The sequence below is a fragment of the Bombus bifarius genome, unplaced genomic scaffold (genome assembly GCF_011952205.1).
Source record: "Bombus bifarius isolate JDL3187 unplaced genomic scaffold, Bbif_JDL3187 scf7180000008213, whole genome shotgun sequence".
Taxonomy (NCBI): Eukaryota; Metazoa; Arthropoda; class Insecta; order Hymenoptera; family Apidae; genus Bombus; species Bombus bifarius.
In genome coordinates, this window is record NW_022884516.1 from 116,781 (window position 1) to 138,206 (window position 21,426).

A 21,426-nucleotide genomic window follows, 5' to 3' on the forward strand; every position below is an offset into this window, starting at 1 on the left:
TTCTAAATGAATTTACATTGAATTCAATACCTCATCTTTACAATATTACTTATTTATTACTGTTTACATTAGTCTCTAAGTTCATTAAATCGCATTTTAATACATTTTTATCATGTGAAAAGGGGTCAGGAGTAAAAATAGAAGATTTAATGAATATTCTGTAGTATTGTATTTAATTTCATGTTTAGTTAATACTTCTGCCGTAAGCGAGGGTGCATTATATTTATGAGTGATGTGATACTACACAAATGGATGTTACAAACGAAATTAAAGTTTTAACAATAAATTATATGTATATATATATTTTATTAAAGTAACATAGAAATTTTAGCCATTACTTATTCTGAGTATACAGTAATTAATATCGTATAAAAAATGGAGAATGAATTAATCTTTGTTTAAAGTTAAATTTAAAATAAAGCTTCTGAACATGTTCAAAGTCTCTTGATCCATATTATAAGTAACGAACGTCCACTGATTGTAGGTCACACATCTGAAACCAAAAATCCTAACTTTTTTTACATGAATAACACAAATACTCTTTATTTATTACTTTTTCGATAAGCTTCAGAAAACACATATAATATACTTTTTGTGAATACTGTTTAACATACGTAGTTACAAAAATATTTTAATTGATGAGGCGTATTACTTTCCTAGAGTGGTACTAAAAGCAAAGTACGTTGAATTGCGAACGTGTTCACGTTTAGTCATAATGTAAATCAAAAAATTTTATACATTAAACGCATAAAAAGATGTTTAATATTTTTTAAATGTTTCATGATATGGAAATATATAATATAATAATTCTACGCAAAACATAGTAAAATTACTCGGAGTATACAGGGTGGTTGGTAACTGGTGGTGGTACAAGCGGAAAGGGGATGATCCTACGCGAAAAAAGAAGTCGAAAATATAGAATAAAAATTTTTCGTTTGAGGCTTTGTTTTCGAGAAAATCGACTTTGAATTTTCGCTCGGTACGCGTGCACTTTATCACGTCTCGTTATAACGGATTTCACTGTAGATCGTTGTCTCGATGGAAAAATTAAAAAAAAAAAAAAAAGAATTTTTATTCTATATTTTCGACTTTCGACGACTTTTCACCTTTTACAATCCGAACGCTCTCAACAAAAAAGGCTGCTAGCCGGTCACATGAACGGAAAAAGCTCGGGAATTTCAAATTGTATTTTAGGACCCAACAATATTGATAATTTTGGTATTTTGAGTCAAACACTGCAATAAAAAAAAAAAACTATTTAGAAAATTGCATTTAGATGATTTTCTTTTATTATTTGTATATTAAGTTTCAGTATAATATACGAACAATAATTGTCATCTTTTATTCAGAACTCTAGCCAAAATTTCATCATAATAGGTTTACATGAAAATATACACAAGTATTGTCTACTTAAGCATCCACGGTCAACGAACATATTGGGGATACATTTAGGCAGTTAATCATTTTGAGAATTTAACTGAGCGAAACAGATATGATGTGATTAAAATATACGAGTATTTCTTTTTGTCATTCGTATAATTGATAGTAAAATCATGATAATTGGGTATTGTCTGAATAAATAATCACCTTTTAAAGTATGATATATCGTCAAAACAATTCCACCTCTCATAGCAGCTTCTAACGTCCTAAAAAAAAAAAAGTACAATTACCACTTAAACGTACTAAACTTGAATATATATATGAATCTTTGTTTTTCTCAGTGAAAGTGTACACGTTGGATTTTTGAAGCTTCGTCACTATGCTCAGCCCCGAAAGAAAATCATCATTATATTTTAGAAATTTTTGCATAAAATAAGATACATAAAATGAAAAAGAAATATGTGAAATGAAATATCTGTAGGTTTGATGTACCGTCGAAATAATACTTTAAAAAAATGTATATTACCTTAAACACTTCTATTCCAAAACGATGACTTGCTGTGCGTATAGCGTACAAAATTAATTTTTTGTTTCATCTAGTCCATTAAGTACGAAGAAATATTTAAAGGGATGATTAGTTAAATCAAAACTGTATGATGATTCGACATTTGATATAATCATAATCCTTCGAAACTTTCGTAATATGATTAGCGTTATTAATTCTGACACGTAAATTTCGACACGTTTGTATATTTTCCTCCTGCAAAACAAAAAGTATTTTATTAGTATTAATATTATACGAGCATATACATGTTAGTTCAAGTGAAAATTTTGAAGCAATACACCCAAGACACGTTGAGATAATCATTGAAATCTTTCATTAATCACACATTTGTCATCGTAGAAAGGAATGCAATTGCAAAAAAATATTTAATCTTAACTCGATAGACAAAGAAAAGCAAGACAACATTGAAACAAACCTTATGATTCTGCACGCATTCTTTTGCACACATTTTGCGTTTGTATGTTGAATACATACGGGATGGTGAAATAGATGCAATTAAATGTGAAGTGTGCAAATCTGTAAATGAAAATTCTATTATTAGAGAAAGTGATATGTGGTACTTTGTATAATTGCCTTAAATTCTATATAATTAGTGCATTAAAAAAAATTCTAAAAAATTTGGAATAAATGAAGATTAGATATAATTATATCATATATAATCTCATTATTCCATATTACAATACAATCCAATATAATTATTCGTTTGATTCTTAAAGGTATATAGTAGTTTTTATGTAAATTTACCTTTTCACTTTTCAATACGTTTTATTCATTCCCTCAGCTAGCAACTGCTATTAGTATCTGTAAACATAAATACTAATATGAATATCTTACATAAAAACAATATATTAAAAGTTTTAATACGGTATGCAATGAATTAATACTTTTTGTATACAAATTACATTTAAAGTTAACGATTACAGATCGTTACAATCGATGAAGCGATTGTTCACAGAGATTACTTCCACATCTTAAACTTCGAGAGTATATCTTGTGAAGTATAATAATACCTTCCATACAAATATGAACTCTGTTATACGACATGAAACATTTTTCACCCCTTCGATAATTAAAATTGTGTAAGTAAAAATTCATGTTACGTATATATATATATAATATATTACAAATATAATATCGTTTTATATGCAGTTTTATACAGTGTAAAACATGTAAATTTGCAAATAAATTAAAATTAACAATTTTTAAAACATAGAAATAGTATAGGCTGCATAGGTCTTACAAACGAAAATTCTTTATGGGTATAACTAATATATAGTTTCAGATTTTAAATATTATAATATCTAACCTTTTTAAATAATATTTGATAGCACTAAATGCATAAATTATATGTATAGTATATTTGATAAAGTGGCCTATATATATATATATTTACCACCCAAGGTATAAGTATAGCCAATACGATATTGCAGTTTTGTTGTTCAAGTAACAATTAGATATATCAGCCTAGATTTCAATAATGAACCCAGACAACCTTTGCTAAAGTTGGTATACAAGAATATTTTGGTTGTCATAGGTAAAAACACGGACTAGGCTGGTAAATTTGTACACAAGTATTATTAGGGTTTTTATAAAATCATATAATAAAACGATTAGATTTTCATAAGAGTTAGCTTGGTTGAATATGAAGTCAATGGTATATTGAATACATACAATTAACAAAATAAACCATTCTATATCGTAATTTCCTATTTGTTTGCTAATTTTGGGTAACGTTATAAGTTCAATTTCGCTGGTAAAGATTACAAATTATTAGACTCGTTCAAAAATATGGAGAGCTCCTTAATTGCTGAATTATAATTTATGTATTCAATATTAAGTAAATAAAGATTACAATGATGAAATATATGTAACATTTATGTTATGTGCCATTTATACTATTTCATAATCTTTACCATATATTCATATAAATGTCCCACCCGAAGATTAAAATAGAAGTACGCATAATAACAGTTTTACAAAGTCTACTCACCTCGTACCAGTAGTTTCACTGACTAGTAGTTTCAAGTATGTAAGCCTATCTTGTGATTGCAGACTCTCCTCCGTTAAGAGATTCTTGATTAACAACAGTCAGTTTATATCGCGCATTATTAGGAATTTCAAACAAATGCGTATTACTTGCACATAACAGTTTCCTTCGATAAAGAAATTGGATAACTTTGATCGCAAGAAATACTTATTTTCATATAATTCATATTATTATCTAGACACTTATTCAATAATGACAATATTTGTCATGTAATGTATAGGCATTGCCAGAAAAATTCTCAAATAAAGATATAGTAGTCTGACCATATCCATTTTTCATAATCAGCTTAGTGGTGTGTTTAAAGTAGTAAGGATTCTCATTCATTAAGGCCTCCTATGTATACACATCTCATGTGTTTATATAATGTATAAATTATGTAATGCAGATATGTTAAGAACATGTTCATTAAATAGCTATATTTTGGCGAATCTCATTGTAAATGTTCACTTTCATTCAGAAAACACAAGATGAATTTGTATTACATTTTTTAATGCACCGTTTATAAAGTAGTTATTAGTATAATACGAGAATACAATAATATCAAATGAAGTCATGTTTGGAAATTCTTCAATGACGAACCATGTAATAATGACATTCTAGGGGTAAGATTTTACAGAGAGACACAAAATGTGGGTAAAGAATAATGAAGAATAATGAGGAATAATTTAAAATGAATTTCATGAAAATATATATTCCTCCAAGAACTTGTTCATTGTTAAAAATTATCACATTATTGGAAACTTCATAGAAATATAAAATGTATGATGTCCATTATGTCGAGGGATTCCTGAAAGAAATGTGGTGATATATTTGAAAATAATAAACTTGTAATAAAAGTAGATCAGATAATATTACTTTTTCACCATAACTTTTCAGTTTTCTCCAAGCAAATACTTCTAATTGTACTTGATTACATTATATTATGCTTACTTTTATTTAAAACGTCAATATCAAAACTTTAATTTACTCCCAAAATGAGAGAAATGTACCGCAAACACTTTTAAAAAAGGAAGTTTACTACTTTTTAATTTGAAATTAAGTTGAAATTTATCTCGGATGAATCCTTAAAAGTTTATAAAAAGAAATATATCTTAATAGCATTATATATCAGCATTTAAGATAGAACGTAATACTGTTGTTATCATTTTCTATTTTAACTATAATATCCCTATCTCTTTTTAGGAAATTCATAACTCACATTCAAGTTAGAACAGTTTAACAAATATACCATTATCGAAATATCTTTGCTTAATATTCACCTATAAGCGGTGATGATTAGTGGTTTAATAGTAAAATAAGCTTAACCTCCAAACACACTGCCTTCGTATATTTCTATAAGAAGAATAATATCTGTCGTATAATTACTCCTCGGATTCTTATAAAAATCTATTTGTCAAGTATTCTAGTACTTTCTCCATAAATATCAACCCATCGCGGGTTTAACTTTTTTTAACTTTTTTAAATTATAGAAAAAAATGTTATAAAATATAAATGTGTAACAATGTAATATAAAATCATCATTGCAGTAGTGTTATTCTATAAGTTGCAAGCATACAAATTATAACTTATATGGAGTGTTCATATTTAATTTCCTCTTATAACTTATAGAGATAAATTGTATATGCCTATGACGTAAGTTTGTATGACATATTTAAGATTCAATTTCATAATAAGCGTCGACCGAGTATTGAACTCAGTGTATTGAAAACAAAGATGTAGCGTATTTTCACAATATCTTTCAAATAAACGCGATATTCGCGAAATTTTAACGAAGAAGATTAGTAATTAAATAAACGTTAGTGTATTATATATTCCTATGTATGGATATATGTAAATCTTTATTCATAAAATTACTTTCTGTCAATTATGTTCCTTCACAAAATTTGAATAGCACAAGCGCAGGTTGATTACTGCTGCTGAGGATATACGTCTTATTCTAATATAATTACTTTTATAAAGCTTCGAGTAATGCAGATATTGCATATACTTCTTCTCGTGGCGACATTCACACCATCATTAACATAAAGACACGTAACGTATGAATATGCATAATGCACGGAGTAAAACTTTGACACAGACACGTATATAAGAAATTTTACTCGTTATTAGAAAGATAAGTTACCAAATGACCGATATCGATTTCAGTCAATACTAAACGCACTTTTTACTTACGAACTAATTGTTTAATCGTAAAGAACAAAGCTAAAAGTACGGACAGTATATATACTTTCACCCTGAAAAACTACCGAATCAAATGAAATAATGAACTATGAATAGTATATAGTGTGACAATACAATAGTAATGAAAAGCAATACTACTATATTATTTGTAATATTTACATATTGTTTCATAAAGAGAAACTTCTATGAGATGATTATTTTATTGAAAGTACTAATTGACAGTGAATATACGTTTGTCTACATTACTGTATGTTATAGTGACACCGCAAATTTAAATTCAGTTTTTCCATTATATGCGATTCTCATGTTTAGAACAGTCTTATGGGGGATTAAGAGGCGTACAGTTCAAATCATTTCTTTATCCTTGGAAAAAGATACGGTTATGTCAATAGTCAATGTTTTAACAGTACGCTGATGTTTTGCTTTTTCGATGGCTCAAAAAGTATGCCTGTTAAAATATTTACAATTTGTTAATACATCAAATTGAAAAGTACCATTAAATCCCTTTAAAAGGGCTTCCCATGTATTAAACACACATTCGTAAATTTATATTTGGAAGGGAGTACCCCTAACCTTGTCGGTTTCGAAAAACCGAAGATATTTTCAACATTTCATAGAATAATGCAGTTGGATTTTTTGAAATTCGAAAATTGGCGAAGTTACGGCACCAAAAATCACTGTATATTGCGCGTCAGGTAGGAAGATCTAATATAACGTTTGTGAAACAGAAATTTCGGTTAATTTTTCAATATCGATAGAACTTTGATTTTTTGTTTATTGAAGTAACGTTAGGAAACCGTCTCGGGTCAAATAATCCGGAAAAACGATATGGACTGATTCACGCAAAACAATAAGAGTGAGTGTAAATTCTGTAATTTGGACAATTGTCCCGAAGACAATAATCTGTAATAAGAAAATGGAAAATGATGATGAGAAAAATTGCAGATTTCGTTGCTGCTAGTATTCTCAACGGTGTATATAAAACAATATCATTAATGAAGCAATTTATGAAACCGGTTATTGGAAGTAGTGCAAGCGATTTTTGCGAAGAAGTAAACAAACAACACCTAAACGCGCGAAAATTCAGGAACACGATAAAGGTCCAAAGAAATTCCATAATTACTAAGAGTAGCTTTAAAACAAGCTGATGAAAGTTTCCGAGCCAGAAGTATCCTGTTATAGAGTTAGAACTGCGAGCTAAGGATAAATTCTTAAAATGTTTGTTTTATTTCGTTAAAATATTGGCTTAAATGGTCTATGACCACAATTTCCTCGAAAACATCGTTTTCACGTGAGACCCAAGGTAGATATCAACAACTAAGTATATTCGACTAACTTTTTAAATTATTACGTATTATTACGTATTATAAGATTATGTAAAATACACAGCATACGATCTTCTCTGATATTTAAATTCGTTTTACAAAAGTTAACTTTATTGGGTGAAAACCCATTTCCTTTCAAATACCATCATTTGTATATTACTGAAAGCTACACCTAAGGATAGTGAGCTACGTTATAACTACGTTATATTTCTATTTAGGTTGATATGGAAATTTTTCTTGTTTTATGTTCCAGTCACTTCCGATACCAGATTCAAAGGTTTTATCAAACATGACAATAGATAATGTTGCATAACTCCGCCGTTTTGTAATTTCAGACATTAGATGAAACTGAATATAAAACGTTGCCCAACATCCTTTGAAAGAAAATCCCGATATTTCACACAATAATTACCCTGAGAAGGAAAGTCTTAATTTATCTGTTTTCTTGGCTCACAAGATAGGGTACTCCCTTGAAATTTGTTGAAGTAATGCCTCATGAATAAAATAATTCGCGATATCACGAAATCAGATCCACATTGAAAAATATAAAAGCACACTCTCTCAATCATTACATATCACCCTTTCATTGTTGCCTATTCATTCTTATTAATATTGTTTCGCCTTTATGCACAGCATTTCGATCAATGGACAAAAAATAAAAGAAAACAGAGAAATAAGAAGAAAAAAGAGAAAAAGAAAAGAAAGAGAGGAAATGAAAAAAGGAATTAAGATCTACAGATTGTTCTATCTTGAAATGTTAATAACGAAATCTATTTGTTACTAAAATTGAGGCATAAAGTTTATCACAAAAATCAGCATTTGCATATTTAATCTGATTTTTCTTAAAATTCAATATCCTATCACCTTTGAAACTGGTGAGAGTAAATTCAATTTCAAATAATCTCAATAATAACAAATAATCTTAACTTTTTTAATGTGAAGAATAGTAGTAAATTTTATATTAAAATCAAAGTTTCAATTGTCTAAAATTTGTTCAAAATAGAAAAGATGGCCAAAATGGCATCGCTTCAGCGTTACGCGATGCTATATATGGACCCACTAAATATTTCTAATCCTTCATTATATAGATACTGTTTATTTTTCTTAAAATTTTTGTTTGTTCGCTATATCGTCGTACTACTTTTGTACAGTACTGTTACACAAAACAATAACGATATAATTCTCTATTTATGAATGGCATAATATGTCTTTATATAAATTACTAATTTACGGAATAGATATTATTACATGCGTAACAATATTTATGAAAACGTTGTCTAAAGAAGCTATGGTTAGTTAGACATAATGAAATAACATATATACGGAAACATCATAGCCTCAAAAGTTCTAGGGAAAACTGTAATAAAAATTTGTACAATTTACTTATCACAAACTATGATACAAGTGTGTCGAAACACACAGAAAATGATATAATAAAATTAAGGAAATATTCAACTACAGATATAAGGTAATATTTAATAGCAACAAATGATTCATCTGTCACGATGCAAACACACGTATGTTCTGAATCTTTCCCTGAATCAATATAATCGTAGTATTTACATTTTAACAAATGAATGAAAGCTCAATTTAAAACCAAAGAGTGAATTGAAGAAAAAATTGTGTACAGATACAATGTTATGATTTTTGCCCTGAACGCCCATATACTCGAAACACTGTGCCATGATATAAAACGTGAAAGATGATCGATAACAAATTTTGTTGGAAAAAATGACTACAATGCGAACTATCGATTCTTCTCAACCGATTAGAAAAAGGAAGTTATGTTAATACCGTAACATCTTTAATAGCGTCTTCTTTTATTAGGATAGTCATCCTGACGATTACGATCACTTCCACCTTGCCAACGTCCACTACCACCACTACCTCCACGACCACCACCCATATTACCCATATCGACCCTCATATCCATCAAGTCCATTATTTGACTACGATCGTCATTGTAACCCCCACGACTACCACGATCCATACTATTATAAGCATCCATAAAAGACTTTGGATCCTAATCATCATTACAGAGAAAGGTGAATTTAATTATTACGCGTAAAGTAAAAACAAAATGATATTTTAAGGACGAAGTGTAGTCGAAAGTTATGAGCCGATATCACCGAAATGAATGCCAACGATTTTTGTTTAATACGGTGAATAACGGTGTTTTGTAGATTTTGGATGTACCATAAATACATTTCACGGTTCAGGGCGACCATCCATGTTTGACAGCAGCACAGGTCATCGTCAATTTTCGTCAAATCACATAGAAAAGAAAGGGGAAAACACAATGTTAGATGTTGTTTGTACGTACAACATTAGTAGAATGGAATGCGTGAATAATACACGCGCTAGAACAAATCATAGATACGAATAGTTACACTGCTTTCAGAGTATGCCGTTTTCTCAACATCGATTAGCCTTATTAAACCAAGCAAATGCCCAACATACGATCGACAATGGTTACCGTCTAAGTCAGTGCACACAAGTCTGGTGAAATAGGTTAGAAGAATATCCTTAGAATGTATTTCTTCGTCTACAATATTTTGCATAAGTCCGTTCATTTAAATGCACCCTTAACTTTATAAGTCATATTTTAAGATTGAATTCGAGTCATAAAATTAAAGGTTTAGAATTTTCGGGATTAAAGTAGAAGTATAGATGTATCACACTAGATTCCACTAGATGATTCCTATGGGTGTAATTTAACTGAAAGAATATACGCTATTATATTATTCCATACCGCTAGGGAAATTTCTCTGAAATTGTTAAAAATTTTAATTTACACGATAGATATTTCAAATTCGGTACCAAGTCCTCATCAAATAATGTTAAACGCACAATAAACGTTCATATATAGAACATTAGGGGTTTTAAAGTATAGAAACGTATACGAGGTTCTTAATTTAAATACCCAACACGTAGTTATACGACTTTTAAAAGTATAACCCTTCTAGTGTACGAACAAGAAGTATCTCGTCATATTAGTTACATCAATAGTGTGTATTTTTAGCGATAATGTTGTAACAATTAATATTGAATCAATTTTACACAACTCTGAAGTTTAAATATTGGTATAAGTGACAAAGAGATGTGATCAAGATCTCTAAGCAAACTTTATACAATATCTATACTACAGAATCGTGCATGTAAGGTATGTAATAAATAGTTCACAAAATATATAGTTTGGAATATGAAAAAAGATTCATAAAGATTAATATAACAATAAAAACACAAAATTATATTCATTTAGATAAATGAAGCATAAAGATTGTTTTAAGCTCTTTTACTTATTGTAAATCAAAATTGATATTGCTGTACTCAGAAACTATGTTTAAATTACACTTAATCTTCAAGTAAATATCTCTAAATAAATGTATGTGTGTATATTTAAATATATACTATATTTAAATAAAAATAATTTCTGAATACAGCTAATTATGTTTAATTAACACTCAATGTAGTTGGGCATTTGTTGGTTAATAAATATCCAATTATTACTATGGAACTATTTAAGCGAGGAAATGAATATTTAATTTAGTTCTAATGTTCAGATTTATACGTTGAACGATGCTAGTTCCATAGTATATAAGCATACCTAATACCTAAGTCTTAATGTAACTAGAGAAAATAGAAGAACAGAGCCTCCTGTCTGCAAGCATATGGAGACGCCAATGAGGCACGAAATATTAATTCAGTTTTAGCTTCAATTTTACTGATGAATGCCTAAAAAGTATTCCTAGATTCAATATTTATGAATTCCAAAGCCCTGTTTATGAAGAATATATTCGAATTGAATACGTAGAACATTAACCCACAGCTTATTACCAGTATAAACTGAAAAAAGCGGATTCCCTCAAATGCTTATAAAAGTATTATCGTTAAAATTCACGTCCTATAGATAAAAGCGAAGATGTTTCAGAATTAGTCATGTATGGTATAGGTAAAAATAAGCGATTGCTAGCTTAAATGTACCGATCTCACAGTGCAGTTAAAAAATTAAAAATTTAGGTATGGCGAGAAGAGTCCGTCCAATAAAACCTTTACCTACCTATACAACCTTTATATCTCGCATTATTTATAATAAGTTAATAAAAATTTCCTAACATTTCTCCAAAATTTCGTACATTTACCTTTAAATATTCTCTCTGTTAATTTCATAACTTTAAATACTTATAAATGTCAGCATGATAAAACCTTCCAACCAGCAATAAATGCTTTAAAATATTTTTATCAGCATAGAATCATACATTTTTACAAGAAGTAGAACTATATTCAAAAAACCAAAAATGTCACATGTTTCAGTAACCGTTTGTAGTAGACAATAATAGAAACCATATCACATGCGTTTGTAATACAAGTGAAGAATATTTAACAAAGATTGCAGCGGTGTGTTGTGTGAACGTAGATAAAAGGTTTCAAATATAAGATATGATAAGTATCGTCCTTACTACCTCGCAAAATACTTCGGTTCTATGGAGACCGAATAAATTAATTTAAATTTCTGTATCTATTCACGCTACAACAAATGATCTCCCGTTAAGTAGAAAATTTAATGTTAAGGCCCATTGACACCTCCACATGTTATAATAAACTAATTAAAAGTTATTATTGTACGATATATATATTCGATATTAGACTGATTTTAATACTATTGCCATTGTTGCAGACATTAGAACCCTGCTATATTGGAAAGCATGCTTTATAGGAATATTCGTAAAGTTCTTTCACTTATGTTTTTCACAAGTGTAATAACACTAATAATACTCGCGATTTTACCATGCAAGGCAGTTCAATTATTTCTAACAAAAGATTCTCATATATAGGTAGAATAATTTGTTTAGTAATATCACCAAATGGAAATATACATAAATGAAATATCAAAGAAATAGTTTCAGAAAAAATAAATACTTTATGGAAAAAAGAAAATATATATATACATACATACATATATATATATATATATATATATATATATATATATATATATATGCGTGTATGTGCATATGCATATATATGTACATATACATAAATATATATATATATATTTATGTATATATATAGAATGATACTTTAATGGGGGATACATTACCACTGGCATGCTGCTTCCACCTGTAACGAAGTAAATTTTTCCATTACAAATAGTTTTGAAGAATTCTGAACGAATGTTTCATGTAAAAATTTATATATAATAATTATTTATATATAATTTTATATATAATAATAACAATCAGTATAAAATATAAATTTCTATTTCAAGGAGAACTAATTGAATTCAAATATACTAGTAAATAAATACACATTATATGCTAGAGAAATATTGTTGAGTTTATGAAGAATAACATTTCAATATCTTAAGAAACTTACCATCTGGCTGTCCATATCCATCGCGGTCATTATTACCAACGGAATCATAATTTTTTCCTCCCATCCCGCCTCCTCCACCTCCTCTCATTGTTTGCTCCTTAAATATAAGAGGAACATAAGCGCAAGCGTTAGTAAAAAAAAAAAAAAAACAAAACAAAAAAATACAAATATACTGACACACAAACATTATAAGTAGTGATACTATCCTATTCCTATCACTATGATAATGATGATAAATGTTAACACTTTACCGACCGATAGCCTATTAATCGGCTTTTTGTCGCAGACAATCTTTCTCATTATTTGAACAGTAATTTATTTAGTACTAAGGCACCTTGCTCAGTTGCGTTGCTTTGTAAGCTCCCACAGTTTTATACCAATTTAGAAAACTTACCGTTCGCGTTCGTGGAGAGTCTAAACCGAAACAGAGTCAGCGCCTAAGATGCCGGTCGGACGTGCGTATGCTGTTGAATCGCTAGCGGTCGGTAAAGTGTTAATAATAATAAATAAAATAAATAAATAAAAGTGTTAATAATAAATAATGCGTTCTCGCAAACGCATAAAAAATAAAAATCTTTTACGTAACCTCCGCATGTAGTTTTTTTAAATACATGTTTCTAATAAATACATGTTACTGATCTCTATTGTCACCCCTATAATATAAAGATATAGTATAAAGATGTTAAAATTTCAACCTATTATCATAGAAACTTTCTGTAATTCCAATGAATTTAGTTTTTTGTTAATGTTGCCAAGTAATTACCTGCATGAATAAATTATTTTCTTGTTGACGACGATGTAGCTCCTCTTCTTGTCTTCTAATACGCATTGCCATTTCTTCCTGTTGTCTCCTTCGTAGTTCTTCTTCACGCGTTCTTTGTTCTTCAGCCTGTCTTTCTTTCATTTCCCATTCTCGCTTTTGTCTCTCACGATCAGCCTCGCGCATACGCAATTCTATCAATTAAAGAAAACCAACTTATTGATTTCCTGATTTATTACACTTACATTGCTTGTGCGATGTATATGTATATATTAAAGCAATATCTTTTAATGATGTTAAAATACTTACGTTCTCTCAACAATTCAGTTTCGTGTTCATATCGTGCAAATTCCATTTGAGCTTCCAATTTTTCTTCCTCCATTGCCATTTCTCTTTTTAGTGCTTCTTCTTTCTGCTCATATAATTCGTGCAGCTGTTTCCACCTCGTTCCATATTCATATTCAAAACTTCCTATCTTTGCAAACCTTGGACCAATATCGCGAGCTGTAAAAAATTCCTGATTTTTCCGAGGTAGATTTTTGTCTGAATAACCATCAATGTCATCTAGTAATTCGAATGGTTTAACAACTACAGGACGTAGAGACCTATAAGTAAATTTTCGAATGTAAGTTTTCGAAGTTCTCTCTCCTTGTTTCAATAAAATTATATTTAAAATCATGTTTTGTGTTCCAATTTGCGGCACACAATACAAACATCTATTGTATCATGCTTCCTTTGGGAACTATTTTTCTTTACCCCGTTATGATCAATTTTTAGGCACTTGTAGATAAATTAAATACGTCAAACAAGCGTGGCATTGGGGTAAACAACATTTTTATTTATAGTAAAAACGTACGCGGTTAAAAAGTAGCATCCTTCTGTGCACTTTCGTAAAGCAAGTTGGGCTGACGGTTTTCTGCAGAATTCTACAATTCCCTCTCCAGTAGATTTTCCCTTGTCATCCGCTATAACTATCGCCCGTTCAATTTCACCAAAAACACTGAATGCCCTCTCAAGTAATTCATTCGTAATCCAAGGTGTAAGATTTTTAACTTTAACTGTCGAAGAATGTGGAGCAAAACGAACTTTAAGTGCGCGTCCTTTACTATTTGTAAATACATTTTTTCCATCTAACTCATGTTTTGCCTTCTCGGCATTTACCCTATAATCCTATAAAATGAAAGATTAAGTTATAGTTTAATGTCATACATACAAATCCATATATACATATATATATACATGCAATGTATCATATAGTATAAGATAGCAGCCTAAATCTTATCATTTTCTTTCAGACGGTAATTATTTTAATCATTTTTTTATGTAAACATTACGAAAAGAAAGGAAGAAAGAAAAATTATTGAACTTACCATCCTAAGAAATGCAAAGTTTTTCTCTTTATTTACAAAAAGTTCGGATATTTCACCATATTGTTGAAAGATTTGTTGAATTTCCTCTTCTGTAACGTCATTTGACAAGTTTCCAATATACAGACGATTACGACCACTGAATTTCTTTTCAGTGGTTTCTGGGGGTGGTAGATCATGCGTAGGACCACTAATAGCCATAATCCGTTCCATTAAACGATCCTGATCATGAAAATAAAAGCAGCATTAATAAGATTATAAAAAGGTATTGTGTATTATTATGTACACATTGATTTCTCGATTTACAGTGATCTTTTTAATGTTAGTTTACGATTGTAATTTCATTTTACACCAGAAAACATTTTCTTATTGTATATTAGTATACATAATATATAAATTCTCACTTGATTAGCTAATTATTACATCATTGCAATCTTTTCTGCTTAACTTACGCATATTATATTAACACATTCAATGTGGCATACAAAATTGAAGAGGGCCTCTGATGGCGAAAATCGATATTTCTATAACATGTATCTCACTTATTCAGGCGTCATCCGCAAGAAAATAGGAAATCCGGAAATGCACACGTTCGCGTCTTCTGCATTGAATGCGTTAAACGCGTGTTTACAAGTAGCAAGGATATTGATTTCGTGTTAATTAAAAGAGAAAAGAGAGACTATTTTCAGCTACAGTACTGACAACAACGAGGAATAAAATTTCTTTTGGTTCTGTAAGCTCTCATTATTATCCTTTTTTTATAAAAATATGAAGTAAATAATTTTATAACTTATATTGATTTTCTCTATAAATAATTCTTTTGTAGTAATTTTTATCTAAGTAAAGAATCCACATATAGAACACATACTTCGCGTTAATTGAAAAAAATAATTTCTTTAATTCATACTTACATCTTGTGATCGATTTCCCATGTTTCTATCACCCCCTCCGCGGCCACCTCTACCACCACGCATTCCACCGCCACGTCCAATACCCATACCTCCACCCATACCTCCGCCTATTCCTTCATTCATGGTATTGTCCATACCACCATCCATAGGATCATTCATTTTCATCTGTAATATTTATAAAATTCAGTCACGTTTATATACATACTTATTATTTGTATACATACTTATAATTTCTGATGTGTTTATTATTATTATTATCTTTCACAACTGACATTTTCGTTTTCTATTAAAAAAAATAACAAGTTACATCATAGACGGACAAGGAGGTAGCTATATAAAAGTGGTCTCACGATTAATCCTTTGCAGACTACGATTACACATTGTCGTTATGCGATAGAGAAGACATTGACTGGTGCAAATACGATTATCATAGAATCGGACAAGTAACCGTGGTAGTTAGATACTCGAGAAACTAATGACAATGATCCTAGGTTCAATAACGAATCCGCGGTCGACGGCATGATAGATGAATGTGCTCACAAAATCTAAGTCGGACGCGTAATATTCACTGGTCGTAAGGGGTTACTCTTTTCGTCGATGAAATCGCGAGAGAGAATGACCTTCCCGTCCCGATGATGCCACAGAAGAAAACTATAATGGGATGTGTCTAAGGACACGAGATCATCGGATTCGTCGAAAAAAGCCTTCGTTCAGAAAGTAAGGGAAATTGGCGTTGCTGCTAATTAGTCAATCTCCATATCGGTGGTTAGAAAAAGATGCTAGTCACCCTCGAGGGAAAGTTGCTAGTGGAAGACGCCGCTCGTTGAAAAATAGGTCTCCCCTATTTTCCCGTAGTTGGGACAAAGACTGTCTGTTTGAAGGACTTGAGTTAGCTAAATCTTAAGATTTATAATGGGCCCTCGGGCTAGCTGAACATGTACTGCGGAGACGCATCGACCTCTAGCAATCATCTTACTCGAAGAATAGGGTCTACGTGTGGCGAGCTACGGGACAGAGACCGTTAGAATGTTTACTGTCGAGTGTTCCAACTATTTCCTTTTTAAAGAGAGCTATAGAATTACTCCATGCCTTTGTTAGACAAGGCGTTCATCCTATGATCGCAGCTACGTTCGGCGACTGGCTGTCGCCTCGAGCCCAAGATCATTATCACAACTCTCGAACAATTACAATCGGATTGAATAACTACAATTGTTTAATTACAGCTATAGTAGACTCTAGGTTACAATGTTGCGGGATTATCCAAAATTCCAAAGGCTCCGGTGTTCTTTCATCTCCGACATATATATATTTCGAACACAGCGGTTGCTGAAGACTTGGTTACTGACTACTAATCGACAGTGCATAGTAGTGACTATAACACAGTTTTTGGAAAGGCTACGTTAAAACGTACAACCTGTTGATTATAAAAAGTTTACGTCCAAAGATACAAATACCAAAAGTTAATCACAAAGTACACTAAATTTGGTAGATTAACATTATCTTCGCCAAAATTATGGACATTGAAGGTCTTAGAAATCGGCCATTTTGCGTAGCAATTTTTCGAAATATTTATTTAAATCTCATAAATGCTAATAAATACTGAAACGATACCTGACGTTATGAATTTTACAAATTGTTATTATTATTACCTAAAACTAAATTAATTCAAATTCTAAATAATTTTGAAATTCCAAATTCTCATTTGAAATCTAGAAAATTTACATTTAAATCGCTACAAATACATTAATAAAATATATTATGCTATTTATAGGAGAACAAAAATGTTTTAACCACGTGTTGTAAAGGCGAGGATACATTTATCTGCCATTTCAATTTTCGTACACGCCATTTTGTAACTACTCTGATGAAGAATCAATATATTATAATCATTTCTTCATACAGAAACTCTGGTAAACAACAACGTTTACTGATTGTACTCACAGCAATAAAATTATTGACTATAATGTATTTTATATCGACCTTACAGAATAATAGAACTAAAAATCTCAGTTTACTTTATCAGCGCTTCTTTCTCGATGTATCTAATATTCCAATTTGAGAAATATTAATATAACTTCTCGAGTACTTATAAATTTTATTGCCTACAGTAACGGTATACCTATATGTTAATGTAATTAAAATACAGTTAATTAAATAGTATTTATACTGCATCACAAAAAAGACTAACATTATTTTAGTTGCAACACTATAATAAATTGATGTGTATATAACATAAATAAAAATTATATTTATAAATAACGGCATTTAATGAATCGAAAGGGCAGAAGTTTAAAACCAGTGGAAATATTACGCATCAATTTATAGCAAATATGGCGGTAGGAACAACGACTATAGTCTCAACAAAAATATATATATATATATATATATATATATAAAAGAATTATATGAAATTCTTACCGGTCCATCGTTATTTCTGTTTCCTCCGCCCATTCCGCCACCACGTCCGCCAGAAAAACGTGTCCCTCCTTTTCGCCCACGAGGACCACGGTTGCCGCCACCAGGAGGATTCCGTTCTCGTGGATTTTCATTACTATTCTCTGTAGACGCATTCTGCGATTCCTGTTTTAATTTAGGCGATTCGGCTCCTGCCATCGTCCACTCAAATGTTTCAAGCCGTAATTATTAAAGACAAGATTTTTCGCTAAAAAGTTCGATTTACTTCCCACTCTTCTGCGAAACGAAGCGTTGATTATGGCGTCCGACAACGAAGTGAACGAAGAAGCAAAATTGGAGATCTACTAGAGGAACTGACCCACTACGTACCTCCATCTCCGGTGCATTATGGGTATATTTCTCCGAGAACATGATTGGTTGTTTTATTAATAGAGATTGCATTTGATTGGTTAATTCAAACAAATGCAACGTCGCCATTGTTAATGAATAAAATTAACCGGAAGTACCATTTTAATTCTAGACTTTGTGAATCTAGACTAATATATATAATTTTTATTTTTATCTGTTAATGCTATATTAAAATATATTTTATGCTTCGTATGATTATATGTTTTGTGATATTAATTACAACTATATATTTTAAAAATAGTACGTATTTTCCAACTTTTCCCAAGCCTATTCGAGTGCGTAATCTCGGGTATCCGCACACTACTAAACGAAGAAGTCATTCCGAACCACGTATATATTTCTTAACAATTAGAAAGAGATATAATGTACAACCTTTTGTTCTGTTATAAAAACAAATGATTTTTTATTTTTATGATGCAAAGTAATATAAAGTAAAATTCAATCTATGTATATATATATGAAATATATAAATTAGGATCTGATATGTTCGATCGAAAATTTAACAAATTCAATGCAACTATGTACCAAAGATGGCACTTTCATCGCGTACATCATGATTTCTTTACAACGTTTCTACTATCTGTACAATATCTATTTCGAAGTTTCAAACGCATATATCACGGAAATTGTCAGCGTTAGCGATTCGAGATATTGATTTGTCGTGAACAATTGCAGCTTACCGCGTCTGTGAGTAATCACAAGAAATTTTTGCGAAAAACTATTAATCTGAGGTTTTAAATAAATCTTGATAGATATGTGAATATTTTTCAAACTTTTGAAAGATAATTCGTTCAAAATCGTGTGTACTTTTTGTTTAACATACCTAGGCTAATATGCGGATATCATCGATGTTTTTATTAATAAATATATTATTTTTCAGACATGAGCATGCAAAAATGATGCTTGCCAGGGTATGTCGAAGTACCGTCTCATCAAATTTGGTTAGTCTACTAAAGGCTCCAATTAATTCGAAACCGTTTATTCCGAGAATACAATCTACCAGATTATTTGCTAACGATGGACGAAGTGCATTTGCAAGATCGGCTCGTAGATCAGCCACTATTTCAGAGCAGGCAATGGCTCCTGCAGGAGAAACAGGTAAGATTTCAATCCATACATAAAGTATGTAGAACAAAAGTAATAATAGAGAACACATATGCAATATGATGCAATCGCAATTATGAATATGGATTATAGGTTATTTCATATGACCTGTTCCAAATTTTTGTATATTCATTGAATGTAGTAATAAGGAGGGGAGAGGGGTGATCCTATTTTATAAATATTTTTTAACATTTCTAAGATTTATCATGTAATATACATTATAACCAATTTATTGGTATAATGTTATACGTGCGCAATAAATAATCCTAATATGTTTCTTTTATTTCTAAAATTCATTTGCTTTGTTAATTCTTGAGTCTTAATTCTTCTGTGTTAAGTTAAGTTAAAGTTAATTCTGTGATATATGTATTAAACTTACTACTGAAAATACTTTTGCTTTCATAGCATTCACTATTGGGAAAGGAGTTGTCGCTGGTGGTGCTGTAATAGGAATAGGTTCATTATGCTATTATGGTTTGGGTTTGTCACCATCTATGGGAGCTATAGATTATGCAAAGTATTTTCTTTTAATCAGTGTTACAGTTACGAGAATATTATCAGTTGTAGAATAGCAAAATAGAATATAATACAATATATAATTCTTTATAGGTTATGGCCGCAATATGTGAAAGATAGAATTAAGAATACATATATGTACCTTGGTGCATCTATAGTAAGCAGCACTGTAGCTGCAGCACTATGTTTACGTTCACCAACTATGATGAACTTGGTAATGCGTCAAGGATGGGTTGCCATGTTAGTAACATTAGCATCTGTTTGGGGTAGTGGAATATTGTTACAGACTATCCCATACAAAGAAGGTTTTGGTGCAAAACAAATAGCATGGTTGATACATACTGGTACTGTTGGTGCATTTCTTGCACCTTTGTATTTACTTGGAGGACCTTTGGTTCTTAGAGCTGCATGGTATACTGCTGGTGTAGTTGGTGGTTTATCAGTAGTTGCAGTTTGTGCACCAAATGAAAAGTTTCTGAACATGGGAGGTCCATTAGCGATTGGCTTGGGTTTTGTATTTGCAAGTAGTATTGGATCAATGTTTTTACCACCTACAACAGCTCTTGGATCTGGTTTGTATTCAATATCTTTGTACGGTGGTCTGGTGCTCTTCTCTATGCTTCTTCTGTATGATACACAACGTATCATCAAACAAGCAGAAACATATCCAACCTATGACTACCTAGCAAGGCCATACGATCCAATTAATAAGTAAGTAATTTAATAAACATGTGAAATTTGACAAACACAACATATACATTTTATACTTCTTATTTCAGCGCTATTTCTGTTTATATGGATGCAGTGAATATCTTTGTAAGAATCCTCACAATGTTAGCAAATGGAGGAAGTAAAAGACAAAAGTAAAAGAATGGATGTCTTTTTGAGTAGGTCAATAAAAGAATTATGGAGTCTCATACCATGTTTGAAAAACGGTGTGATTTAGTATTAAACTTAAAATAAACTTAAAATTATTTTGCTTTATATATACAATCTACTTCATGTTATATTATAAGATGATATGTAAATTATTAACTTATTTAAAATAAAGTATAAAACAGAGAAAAAGTA

At 30.5% G+C, this 21,426-nt stretch overlaps 2 protein-coding genes across 5 annotated transcripts; one reads left to right on the plus strand and one right to left on the minus strand.

Annotated features, from left to right (window-relative positions):
* Nucleotides 1-154: 154 nt before the first annotated feature.
* On the minus strand, nucleotides 155-18,657 carry LOC117210834 (hrp65 protein-like). 3 transcript variants are annotated; one of them, XR_004488162.1, is made up of 14 exons: nucleotides 18,331-18,656; nucleotides 15,913-16,077; nucleotides 15,005-15,223; nucleotides 14,491-14,804; nucleotides 13,944-14,239; nucleotides 13,638-13,828; nucleotides 12,875-12,971; nucleotides 12,600-12,619; nucleotides 2,690-2,746; nucleotides 2,361-2,461; nucleotides 1,907-2,140; nucleotides 1,588-1,646; nucleotides 1,107-1,235; nucleotides 155-493 (listed from the first exon to the last, which is right to left on the minus strand). XR_004488162.1 is itself a non-coding variant. In XM_033454228.1 (9 exons), the coding sequence occupies exons 1-9, from the start codon at nucleotides 18,523-18,525 to the stop codon at nucleotides 9,303-9,305; spliced, it is 1,716 nt and encodes a 571-aa protein (XP_033310119.1). In that variant the 5' UTR covers nucleotides 18,526-18,657; the 3' UTR covers nucleotide 9,302. The 3 variants fall into 3 exon arrangements, 1 of the variants encoding a protein (XP_033310119.1); XR_004488163.1 differs by lacking the exon at nucleotides 1,107-1,235; XM_033454228.1 differs by lacking the exons at nucleotides 155-493; nucleotides 1,107-1,235; nucleotides 1,588-1,646; ... (1 more) ...; nucleotides 2,361-2,461; nucleotides 2,690-2,746 and adding an exon at nucleotides 9,302-9,521 and having other exon boundaries at nucleotides 18,331-18,657.
* Nucleotides 18,658-19,264: 607 nt separating this feature from the next.
* On the plus strand, nucleotides 19,265-21,335 carry LOC117210837 (growth hormone-inducible transmembrane protein-like). Of its 2 annotated transcripts, none has more exons than XM_033454233.1 (5): nucleotides 19,265-19,422; nucleotides 19,616-19,833; nucleotides 20,245-20,356; nucleotides 20,449-21,066; nucleotides 21,135-21,335. In XM_033454233.1, the coding sequence occupies exons 2-5, from the start codon at nucleotides 19,632-19,634 to the stop codon at nucleotides 21,220-21,222; spliced, it is 1,020 nt and encodes a 339-aa protein (XP_033310124.1). In that variant the 5' UTR covers nucleotides 19,265-19,422; nucleotides 19,616-19,631; the 3' UTR covers nucleotides 21,223-21,335. The 2 variants fall into 2 exon arrangements, with proteins under 2 accessions (XP_033310124.1, XP_033310125.1); XM_033454234.1 differs by having other exon boundaries at nucleotides 19,295-19,534.
* The last annotated feature ends 91 nt before the right edge of the window (nucleotides 21,336-21,426 follow it).